The sequence below is a fragment of the Poeciliopsis prolifica genome, unplaced genomic scaffold (genome assembly GCF_027474105.1).
Source record: "Poeciliopsis prolifica strain line A6 unplaced genomic scaffold, Auburn_PproV2 SCAFFOLD006, whole genome shotgun sequence".
Taxonomy (NCBI): domain Eukaryota; kingdom Metazoa; phylum Chordata; class Actinopteri; order Cyprinodontiformes; family Poeciliidae; genus Poeciliopsis; species Poeciliopsis prolifica.
The window spans coordinates 11,790,357-11,802,511 of NW_026562381.1; the positions used below are offsets into that span (position 1 = coordinate 11,790,357).

Consider the following 12,155-nt stretch of genomic DNA (forward strand, 5'->3'; position numbering starts at 1 on the left):
ACGGGACAGATTTGGGATGCATTATTCCTTGGTTGCAGGGTGGAATGGATTAGTTCTTCCTCTCATCTCTTTAATCTCTCTATATCTCTTTTTCCTTCCACCAGCGGATCTAAACAACATCAAGTTCTCTGCATACAGAACAGCTATGAAGCTTCGACGGGTTCAGAAGTCTCTGAGATGTATGTTTGGTATTTTGCTGGTGTATTCTCTGTCTGTCTGATTGCTTAAGTGATATTTTGTTATCCTGCACCAGCAGTAATTCACTGTGACGCGCTCTCTGTGATACACCGATTAGCTGTGGCACATTTGTTTAGTCAGCGATCAAAAGCATCATGGCTCCCACCACTTTGCCTGGAAACAGTTGAAAAATAACCTGAGTGAAGTTGCCAAACGGAGCGCCGGCGATCCAGCCAAATTTGCAGCACCGTAATTCCACCACACTTTGCCCTATCTGAACAATTTCAACGGTTTCTGAAAGGGGAGAAGTTTTTCTTTCCAGACAATATCGGGTTATTATGGTAATTTTACGCCTGCGGTAGCAGGGAGTAAAATTAATCTGATGAAACACTCTCCGGTAAATCTTGAAAAAAAACTCGCTATATTGAGAAAGTTCCAGTTTTTATGGATAAATGGGCAAATATATATTTACTCACTGGACATTTAAATAACTTTGAACATTTAAAATAAGCAAAAATATCCAGGTGGAGATTTGAAACTTAGGTCACAAAGGGTTAAAGATATTAAGAAATGTTTCCAAAGGTCATGAAAGGTCAACCAGCCCCCCACTTTCTTCAAATCAGATAAAATTGGTGTCAATCAACACAACAGTAAAAGTTTGTGTTTGTGCTGCTTTGGCTTTGAAAATATTAATGAAAGTTTAAAGGTCAACCCACTTTTAGAAAATCAAAATGACCTTTAAACTTTCAATAATTTCTTCATAGCCAAAGCAGCACAAACATAAATTTTGATGCACAAACCAATCAATAAAGATAGTCGAGTTGATTGACACCAATTGTGTCTGAAGAACTTCAGTCAGGTTTGAAAACTTCCTGCTGTTGGGTTTGAAACGCAGAGGTAATCCTTATTGTCATCACATCCTTCCATTCTGCTTAATTGACTATTAATTGGTCCATTTAAGTTACAAAATGGAAGTTAATTAGTTTTAGCTGCTTGGTTGAAGCTTCATTGACGTCCCATTGGGGTCGATTCCTCCGTTCGGATAGTTTTTTTTCCTCCTTTTTCAGAAATCTGACCCCAGTTCAGCCCATTTTCACCTCCCATTCATTTTATTTCCTTTCTCTTTTCTCTCCCTTTTCTGCTGTAACCTTCCTGTAACCTTGCCTGCTTCCCACATACCAAGTCGCCATAATAAAAACTCAGCAAGCACGTAAAACCCTTTTCTGTCACTTTCTCTTTCCAGCTGTTATCTCACCGTCCTCGGGACTAGGAGTCGATATCGTTACTGGATTTAATTGCTCGGCTGCCTTGATAACTAGCGAATCCTCATTCTTCCTTGCCCTGAATGGCTGAGCAGAGCCACGTCGGAGCCCATCAAAAATGCATTTTTGGGTTATTCCCTCCCATCCTTCAAAATACTCCCCTTATCTCTCCTCTCTCTGTTCTACCTCATTATCACGCTATCCAATTATACCTGGCATCAACGGACACCCTTTTAGCTCCGCTCTCAGGGACGGGCCATCAAATTAGTTTAGAAGAGCGAAATCAAATTTGTGTCACTGCTCTTGAAACATATGGCGGGGCTTAAGTAGCCAAAATGGGTGAATAAGCACCGCTGTTGCGGCGTGGAAGAGGAGACTGCTGCTGCGTTCGCAGGCGAATTGAACTGATGTTTATATGCATGTTGATTTGAATGAAACAAGCACATTCTACGCTTTTTAGTCCCAAATGTAATGCACACGAACACCTCAGATTTGACCTTTTACCTTCAACAGCTGCTTTTCTCCAGGTTGCTTAAAAATGTAATAACTTACTTTGAACAGACAAAAAATAAAAGCAGAAAATAAATAATAAAAAAAATAATTATTATGGCCAGTGACATTCAGTTTAGCATCAGAACCCATCTCACACCAGATAAACTCTGAAATTAAAATTGTCATTATCACTGTTATTGTCTGTAGATCTTAGTTTGTAAGCATTTTGTCTATGTAATAAAATCTATTTGTCATCTTGAACAGGCACATGAATATGGTTTCAATTACAGATTTTCATAATTATTGAGCCATTAAGCAATATATTTCATTAGACTGAAATAAGTGTTCACTTCTTCCTACTCCTTTTCAAAAATAGTGGTAAACAAAATATTTTATTCTTGGTTATTTATGTATTCTGTGCCCTACTGATTATCTTGTTTTTAAAATCCTGTTTAAAATAAATCAATCAAATGAAATTCCCATATTGAATGACACTTAAACCTCACATTCTCATCCTTAAATCTAATATCATTTGTTAGTTGTTTAGGTATAACTAACCCCTAAATTAACTTTTTTGTTGATAACATGTCTAAATAGGTTATTTAGGGTTTATGTTTCTGTTAGAATTTCTGTGTAAATTTGTATTATTTTGCTTTATTTTTGCCTCTGACATCAACAGACCTGGTGGAACTGTTGAGCTCATTATTCGAGTTACGTCTCAGTGAAACGTTAGTAAAAAGGTTGTTAAAGGGTTAAAAGAGGAGCCATGTTGTGACGACTTCCTGAAGGCGGAGTCTCAGAAAAATCCAGGTGGAAAAATTCAAAACCGTTAGATTACAAAGTTAATTTCTTTTAAGTCAGAGAACAATTGTTTGTGTGTAAACACAGCGGAACTTGTGTGTTGTGTTCAGTGGACTTGGTGGCGCTCAGCAGCCTGGTGGACGTGTTTCGGGAGCAGGAGCTGCAGCAGGGGGAGCATGTGATGGACGTAGTGGAGGTGATTCACGGCCTGACGGCCATGTACGAGAGGCTGGAGGAGCAGAGGTCCGTTCTGGTCAACATCCCTCTCTGCGTTGATATGTGCCTCAACTGGCTGCTCAATGTTTATGACAGGTGGGTGTGGCTCTTTCTGTCAGGGTAACGGTTTGCAGTTTAGGCTGTAGCTTGATGAAAGGTTTATCCATCCAGCTTACAAGGATTCCCTCTCTCCCATTTTATTTTTACAGATATTACCTTTCGTTTTCAGTTCATCTTGCACAACCAGCGGTTACCAATGACAGATAAACTATAGTTCTCTTATAAATATGATTAACTAAATGATCAAAACTTTTATGTCTTCAAAAAATTTTTATAAAAAGATGGTAAAGGACCTAAGAACTCACCACTCTATTTCAGTTTATCATAATGCTGAAGTTAATACCAAAATCTCTCAAAGTGTTAACTTAAAATATTTGTACATTTTCCTTTTGTCTTTCTCCCTCACATATTTGTTTTCATTTGGATTGTACTTATGCATCTATGTGATGCTGAACTTGAAAATGTTTCCACGATTGCTTGAATAATTTTTATTATTTCCCAAAAGCCTGGCATTTTAAGATATGTGTTCACTCTTTTGATATATTCTGTAATTGTCAGGTTAGAAAAAGATAAATAACATGGTGGAGAAGTCTGGAGTGTTAAATGCATCCAGCAGTAAGTGGCACTAATTTCTCTCATTAAATGCTCATTAAATTTGATGTTGCACTGAGTCAACAATTTTTCAGAAGATTAAATTCCCTCAAATGGATTTTATTGCAGAACAAAGACAATTCTCTGTTTTCTCCTGAATGTTGTTGGTGTCTAAATGTGAATCTAGACTATTAAAAAGTTTTAACTGTTCTAAACTTTTAGTTCTTAAACAAGTGAACCAAAGATTAAAAAATTGTATATTTAATAAACCATATGTATTTTTTTTCTCAGCGTTTTTGATCTCCTTTGTCTTCATGAGATGTTTTAAACTATTTCAGAAAGCAGCACAACTCCACCTTAACCTTTACTACGTCAGGGTTTTCATCTGGAAAATGCGTATTATACCTGAACCCATCATTTATTCTCCATCAAAGCAGAAGAATCAGCTTTTTCAAAGAGTCTTACATTTAAATTCACCAGCATTTCTTCACAGTATGCCTCGGAAACTTAAATTTTTATATTTTCATGTACTGGTATGTTTCTGTTCTATTCATTGGAAACATTTGTGATCATTTTTATTCTGTTTGTATTGTTTTAAGTGCTTTGAGATGCATTTTTTTAAAGGTACGACTTGACTAAACAAAATTTGTCGTATTTGAGGTCAATGTCCAACATGACTCATCACAACCTTTTCCCTCTCAAACCTGTTTGACCTTTGAAGGTTTCTGTAGTTCATTGTCAGCCTGAAAAGGTCTTGCACATATAAAATTTCTGGCTTCTTCTTTGAATCAGTACTTCATTATTCAAGAGAGACTAATCAATGCGCCCAGCTAGGATTTACTCTCTTTTTTGATTTTATTACTCTCTTATTTGTACATACAGCTCTGGAAAAAAAAAGAAGAGTTTTTCAGATTTTGCTGTGTATAGGTATATATTTGAGTAAAGTGAATGTTGTTCTTTTCTTAAATAAACTACTGGCAACATGTTCCTGAGATCCCAAGTAAAAATGTTTTATTTGCAGAAAATGAGAAATGGTCATTGCAGCACTTTCAGACCTCAAATAATGCAAAGAAAACAAGTTAATATTCATTTAGAAACAACAATACTAATGTTTTAATTTAGGAAGAGTTCAGAAATTAATATTTGGTGAAATAACCAGGAGGTTTTCAAATTTGGTTCTTTGCAGTGGGCTCTTCATTTTTTCCAGAGATGTTTATTTTCAAATTTGACCAAATATGGTCAACGCTGTCTCAGAAAGTGCAAAATAACTCTGGAAATACCGTCCTGAGTTGGAAACAATCAAGTGTTTTAAGTCTAACACTACATTTGATAATAATGAGATCATTTTTAGGTCACTTTTATGTTTTTAACAAAGTATTTGAACTATGTCTCAGCAGAAAGGATCTAGTCAGGAGTTTGTTTTTCCCTAGCTAGCATAAAGTTGGCTTCACATGATAATGAAAAAACATCAGCAGCAATTTCTTTCAGCATTACAAATGTTGCTGTGAAATCTTAAAGTCCTTCTATTCTTTGAAATGTTACAAGTAGCTCCACATTTATGGGCATTTTGTGAACTTAAATGTGTTCATGGGCATCAGAAATGTACTTTATTATTGTGTTGCTGCCTTATTTCATGTCTTGTAAGAGCTGCTTCTTAGGAGTTGCAGGAAAACAGATTGGAGACGGATGTGAGCCGTCACGTGGCTACTTTCTCAGACGTTTAGGAAGACTGCGAACGGCTAAAGCTGCAGTAACAGCTTCAAGCCAGAGGGTCAAACACAACCAGAGCAAATCCTCTTTGACACCAGAACTCACCCAGCTTTGTTCCTGTTTGTCCCATCTTCAGGAAAAGCCCCACAGCACAGAAAGTGAAACATAAGACAGCTGCAGCGAAAGCCATATATCCGGTCTGTAGCTTTTAACCATTCTCTGCTAATGAGAAACAATCAGCGGCTTCGTCGTCTGAATAAATTTCAGTAATTGCTTTTTGTTCCCTAATAAACAGCGGCAGGAAATGTGAACGAGACTTGAGCTTAATTTTGTGCTTGTGAGGAGAAAATGTGGTTTACGGCGAGCGTGTGTATATGTTTGTGTGTACTTCCGGAGGCTTGTCAGGGAGAAACGTGTCCCCTGAGGAGCAGCACTGGGATGCACATTGAAGATGGCATGAGGTGCACAGTAGAAAGTGTGAGAGAAAGATACTGACATCCAGTCGTCACCATGTGCTCTGTGTCTCCTCTGGTCCTGAATCTAACAGGGAAGCAACAGTGACTCACCACTTTATGTCTTTCCTTGTCACATATATATATATTTGTGCATTTTTAATGTGCGTACATTTTTAGAAACTTGTCATATACAGACCTATACTCCTCCAGGCCAGCATTCAGCTGCAGAAATGAAATTTGCGCTTTCATCTAATTTGACCTAATGTTCTTTGATGAATCCAATGTTTTTGATCCTTCGTGTGACATTTGAAATGATAATTTGATTAGCACAGTTTTTGCTAATGCTGCTAAGATCTGCATAAACTTTTTGGAGGCTGTTTGGAAACAGCAATCACATGGTTAGTTCTCAAATTAAATTTTTTCCCGTTTTATAAATCAAAAATGTATTGCCTGTTTGAAAACTGTCTGTTCTTCATTCAGGGAAATATTTTTCAAATGAGGTTTGAACAGTACTTTCAAGGTATTTCATGATGTCACCGAAAACTGTAACGTATTTTATGTGAGGGACAAAGACAATGAAGCATAATAGGTTTTCAGTTTTTTCTTTTTTATTAAAATTTTTAAAAGTGCGTTTTATGTAATGTTGAGTCAATACTTTGTAGAATCTCACTTATCATCTGCAGAGTGTCTTCAGTCAGGGGCTTCTTCATTTTCGCTGTAATACAGACTGCTACAAAAGATCTTTCCTGCCAAGAGCCATCACCATCTTCAATAACTGAACAATCTGAATTAATATGAGTTACAGCTAGATTTAATTTCCGTTGTGGATCAATAAAGTATTTTTGAATTTATTTAGAGACTTGCACTGAAATTCTTGCATAATGTTTTTAGGTTGTTAATGAATTTCAGTCTTCAAGTGCTTATCTCGATTAAACTTGGATTTGGACTTATTCATTTTATGCCATCGTTTTTTTTCCTCCTTTTATAAGTTCTTGCAGCAGCACTTACTTCAGCAGCTGCCGCACCAATATGTTGTTACATTCCTGCCAAAAACCTCAAGGAGCTTATTAAGGAATCACATCAGCAGATTTATTAACTAGAGAGCACATAGCTCATGATGGGAATTTCTCTTAATTTGCAGGACTATGAATGCAACATGGTGAGCGGTAAAACTCGCCTACCTCCACCTGGATTTGACCTGAAAAGTCAGACAGTCTAATCAATCAGAAGAGTTTCCTTGCCTAATTATGATTGTTAAACTCAGAGAGGTGCACAACTTTCGTGCTGCATTCTTGGGCCTGCAAATAAATGGAAATGCCTGTGATCAGATGTATGTTTTTTTTCAGTTCTCTGTCAGGGTTTTTGGCAGGAATGTGACGCCATACTCTTGGCAACAAAGTATTCTAAGAACAGAATGTGCCACGCATATTTCCATCAACTCTAGGGCCGATTACGATATCAAATTCTTATTTCAAGTACTTAAGAAAAAAAAATATTATTTTCCTTTTACCTTTTAAATATACCAGTGTTGTTCTGCTGCATATAATACTGATAGAAATATTAAAGTCTTTGGTGGCAAAATGTAAAAAATTAATGGCAGAATAACTTTACAAGGTGCTTTATTGATGTATTTTATCTGGCATATGAGATTTGTATTGCTTTTCTGGGCATAAAATTCTTGGACCACACTTTACCAATTCCCTGAAGAGCCTTTACTTACTCTGAATGTCCTCTAATGCAATTTCACACTACTTCACTGACCTGAATTGTGCTGCTGTGACCCGTGTAATTCTTCCCAGCAGGGCTCTGTATTATACAATCCACAACGCAGTGATTCGAGATTGTCCACCTTTTAAAAACTGTAATCTCAGAAGTTTTTTTTTTCCCCTCATCCTCTCTGCGTTTCTTTCCTGCAGTGCACGAAACGGCAAAATGCGAGTTCTCAGCTTTAAAATGGGACTGGTGAGCTTGTGCAACGCAGACGTCCAGGAGAAGTACAAATGTAAGTCTGATGCTTGTTTGTGTCGGTAAGTGCATCTTATCGACTGAAAAGAAAGATCCAAAATAAAACATCCCTGATTGCCAGTATTACAAGACATCCACTTAGTGTAATGGCGGAGAATGGTTATGTTGCCATAATGAAGAAAGCTTTACTTGCTGCACCACAGACCTTAAAAGGATTGCTTGCAGGAGTCACTTTCTTAAGGCTTTTACTTTTTCAAACAAGTCAACTTTAAAATAACTTTAGCACTCCTTGTCTGTCCTATGGAAATGATTCATGTTTAATGCAGCATTTGTTCTTAAAAGTTCTTACTATTTCAAGTGGGATTCTCTTGAGAGACTCTGAGCAGTCAATATTTTACCAGGTAAAAATAAATGTTCTTCAACTTATTAAACACAATTTTTTTTTCCATAAGTTATTTTGAACAACTAGTTTAAAGCTCCGGTAAGTATTTTTTGTAAAAATACAGGTTTTGTTTTACATATTTGAGCTGAAAGCATGATATGACACAGATAATCTGTAAAAAAGTAGAGTGCTGCTATTCCTCTTTCCTGCGGTCCTACTGCCACCTGCAGAAGTGCACTTACTGCTACCAAATAATACTATTGGTGAACCTCTGATTAAATATGAACTAATTAAAATTAAGATTAGCACACAAGAAGGTTAAACAATAACATGCTTCACAGCCCAGTTTAGCATATTATGTTTCTGACTGACTCTTGTTAAATTCACCAACAAAATTATCTCTAGATAATTTGGTTTGTATTTATGCTTTCTTATAGTGCATCTCTTGTTCAGTGTGATGCGTACTAAATTTTTTTTCCAGTTTTCACATCAGAAAATGTGTTCACTCCTTTTAAATTAATGAGTCTATATAGAGTCTGATCTGAATATGTTCTGAAAATGTAATTTTTGTCCACAGCGTTTACAGAATTGAAAATCTCAGCAGTGAGAAAACTGCAGTTCTTGTGCTTTTGTGTCGAACCAGTGGTTCCTATTATCTCACCATACAGTCTGCACAATGAAAGCGGCATATTTAAGATGTAAGAGGCCGATATGCTGAGAAACTGTCTCCATAAAACATGTCCAGAGCTCCACTCAGAAGCTTTGTGGGAATATTTAAAAACATCAAATAGGCCTCAGCTCTGGTTACGAGGACGATTTGAAGGAGGCTATTTAAGATGCAGGCGTTGGAGCCAAACGTTCGCTCTTTGTGGAGAGATATAAACCTGCAAAGAGGGGGGATACATGCAATGCTGCGATTGTGCAGCACTCTGACACGCCTGTCAAAATTCATTTCTTCAGCGACAGGCAGACTCCAAGCATAGCAAAAGGCTCGGTCAGAACTTGACAAGATGGCTTTTGTGCAGGTCTTTCATCTCTAAAATAACCAGGAAGATCATTAATAGAGATTTATTCCCAGTTTAAAATAGACAAAAGCTACTTGATTTTGGAATAAATGCAGAGTTTTAAAGTCAGCAAGTGTCCTCACGCAGAGGAAAGAAAAATACAGACACGTGTGTGGCTAATGCTATTCGCTACACATCGTATAATGATTGCTGCTGCATGTGCCGGTGTGAAATTAGATTAGTTAGTGCGTAATTGATGGATAACTGCGTAAACGTTTTGCAGACTTGTTCCGTCAGGTGTCCGGTCCTGGAGGTTTGACAGACCAGCGTCACCTCAGCCTGCTGCTACATGAAGCCATCCAGATCCCCCGCCAGCTGGGCGAAGTTGCAGCTTTCGGCGGCAGCAACACGGAGCCAAGCGTCCGGAGCTGCTTCCGCATGGTGAGGACACGGCCGCATTAGTGCATTTCACGCCCAGGTCCATTAACAGATGTGCTTAGAGCTCTGGAGGTTGATTCAATAGATTTTTTTAAATTTTATATAGCAGTGTTGGAGGCTTAGGCTGCATCTTTAAAGGGGCAGTATGAGCTTTACATCATGTTTTCCCTCATCAAAAACACCTTTATTCCTTCATTAATGGTTGGGAAATCCTTTCATCTCCATGGCAACCGTTCAGCCTGGGTGGGCCTACCCCCGCCTTCAAGATGAAACTCCTCATCGGAGCTGCAGATTCCAGGTTTCCAAGCTTCCAACTCTCAGCTCCTTCAGACTAGCCAGCAGCAATTAGCAAACACCTGGTGGGACAGTGCATCAGCTGAGCTTATTAAATGAGCTACTTTTCTGATCAATGCTGGTAAAAACGATGTTAATGGGTTGGCAGAGGACCGATGTGATTACTTTTTAAAGGTATTTTCAAAGAGACAGAAGCCTAATTTTAAGGTGTTAAATTACAAATTAAGTCATATTTGTTATATAAAGCATTTTTATATCTACTGTAGCTTGCAGATTTACTTGACTGTTCTATAAAATGCCCTAGAAAATACATAACATTGCCCCTAATCTGGTGTAGTTCACATGTTTGAAAGGGATATCTCTATTACTTTTGCAAGAACTTTCTCTGAGCATCGGGATGAATTATCTGGAATGTAAAAGTCTGTAAGACGAATTGTCAAGAGAACGCCCGCCAAAACTGGAGATCAAAGTTGAAATGGTTGATCTTTATTTACGTCACCTGGTTTGTTTAAAAAAGACAATTAACAGACGAACTGAACTGTGGCGGAGAGGTCGAGGTGTCGGCGCCTCTCTATATCAAAGCTTTCTAAGTCTAACACTACATTTCAGAGCTGTTTTCAAAGTAAAACAAACAAAATTAAACATGTAATTTCTAAAAAAGGAAATGCAAAAAATTTAAAATTAGACTGGCTGCTTTGGGAATTTACCTTTCTTTGTTTTCCACTCAAGAAAAAAAAATATTATGCTTGTGCTTTAAATAATTCATTATGTTTTTATCATTGCATTTAATAAGTCACAGAAACAAGATTCGTCTTTCCTATCAAGATTAAGCCAAGAAAATGTAAATTTAATCATCTGCCACTGATTTAGGTCAACAAATGAAAACGGAAGGCAGCAGAAGATTATTAACCAATCAAACTCTCTCAGTTTCCAATAATATTCTCATGGTGCACAATGTAATCCCGTCAGTAACGGCTATATCAGATGAAGCTCTTTGAAAGTATTCTGTTTCTCCTTGTGTTTATATTTACTCTGAGATAAAATTAGAGTGACCCAGGGACACTTGATATTTCTCGATACTGTTCGTCTCCACTTCATGCTGATTGTTAAACTGAAATGACAGAAAGACAGGAAACAGCTACAACAAAGCAGGCTGCATAAAATAGTTGCTAAAAAACAGTGAGCAGAGGAAGGTCTCTGCAGAGGTTATTTGGAAAAATCCAGGCAAGAAGTAAGAATAATTCATCTTCCAATAAATATTTCAGTACTTTCACAGCATTCAAAGGTAAAGAACTTAAATAAATGAAACAAAGTAAGTTGGGAAATAGAAAACCCTACAGTATTTTTCATATAGAAGAGGTTGTATCAATCAAGCTAAATTTCCCAGTGACAGTGAACATCCCATCCGTTTGAGGCGGAGTAGCCTGATCGGGTGAGCAGCTCCAGTTTCAGGTGTTTTGGTGAGGAAGAAGCTGCCATTCGACCTCCCACTGGGAGCCAAGCTGGGTACCCTGCTAACAGAGAGGAGCTCCTTCATCCCTGGAGACCCCACATCCTCTCCGCCTGTGATCAGTGCACACACTCACATGCATTTATTATGTTACCCTGCTTGAGCAGTGGGGGCAGCCCCAGGGAAATCAACTTTCTTATGCATCTCTGATGCAGACTTAATGAGAATTTAGCACATCACAGATTTTGAGCACTTGGCGAGTTATTCCTTTATTAGGTTGGCTTTCTTTTTTCTTCTTTTTTTTTCAAACAAGCTTTCTTCAGGAGAGCGAACATGCAAACTCACAGTAACCCCTGTATAATTTATGTCTGTTATATTTTTAGCTTTGTAAATGCTTAAGCATATATGCAGCATAAAAGATTTAATGTTTGGCACCCTCTTCAATATTGGGATGATTTTGCTGAAACTGCCTTTAAGCAGGAAAGAATTGTTGCTGTTTTTATTGCTTTAAGAACATGGCCTCCTGTTGGTCTATATTTGGGTTGTTTACAGTCTCTTGTCTCTTACCTTTTCCTAACAGGCCCCTGGGAAGCCTGCCATTGAGGTGTCTCATTTCCTGGAATGGATGAGCCTCGAGCCCCAGTCGATGGTTTGGCTGCCCGTCCTGCACCGCGTAGCTGCTGCAGAGTCCACCAAGCATCAGGCCAAATGCTACGTCTGCAAGCAATGCCCCATTAAGGGTTTCAGGTAGGCATGGCTGCTGGGCATTCAATTCAACCAAATGGATATTTACATGTAAAGGTATCGTTAGTGGATCAAATGATTAAAACAGATATTTGTTTTTATATTTTAGAAGTG

At 37.8% G+C, this 12,155-nt stretch overlaps 1 protein-coding gene across 4 annotated transcripts in view; it reads left to right on the forward strand.

Moving 5' to 3' along the window:
- LOC129360360 (dystrophin-related protein 2-like) overlaps positions 1-12,155 on the forward strand; it is a 74,799-nt gene that overhangs the window by 30,343 nt on the left and 32,301 nt on the right. For all 4 annotated transcript variants that reach the window (XR_008606026.1, XM_055030531.1, XM_055030532.1 and 1 more), the window contains exons 9-13: positions 105-179; positions 2,843-3,044; positions 7,681-7,766; positions 9,399-9,556; positions 11,878-12,044. Coding sequence is in view for 3 of the 4 variants with exons in the window: in XM_055030531.1 (XP_054886506.1) it covers positions 105-179; positions 2,843-3,044; positions 7,681-7,766; positions 9,399-9,556; positions 11,878-12,044 (688 nt within the window). In the remaining variant the exon portion in view is untranslated. The remainder of the gene's footprint in view (positions 1-104; positions 180-2,842; positions 3,045-7,680; positions 7,767-9,398; positions 9,557-11,877; positions 12,045-12,155) is intronic.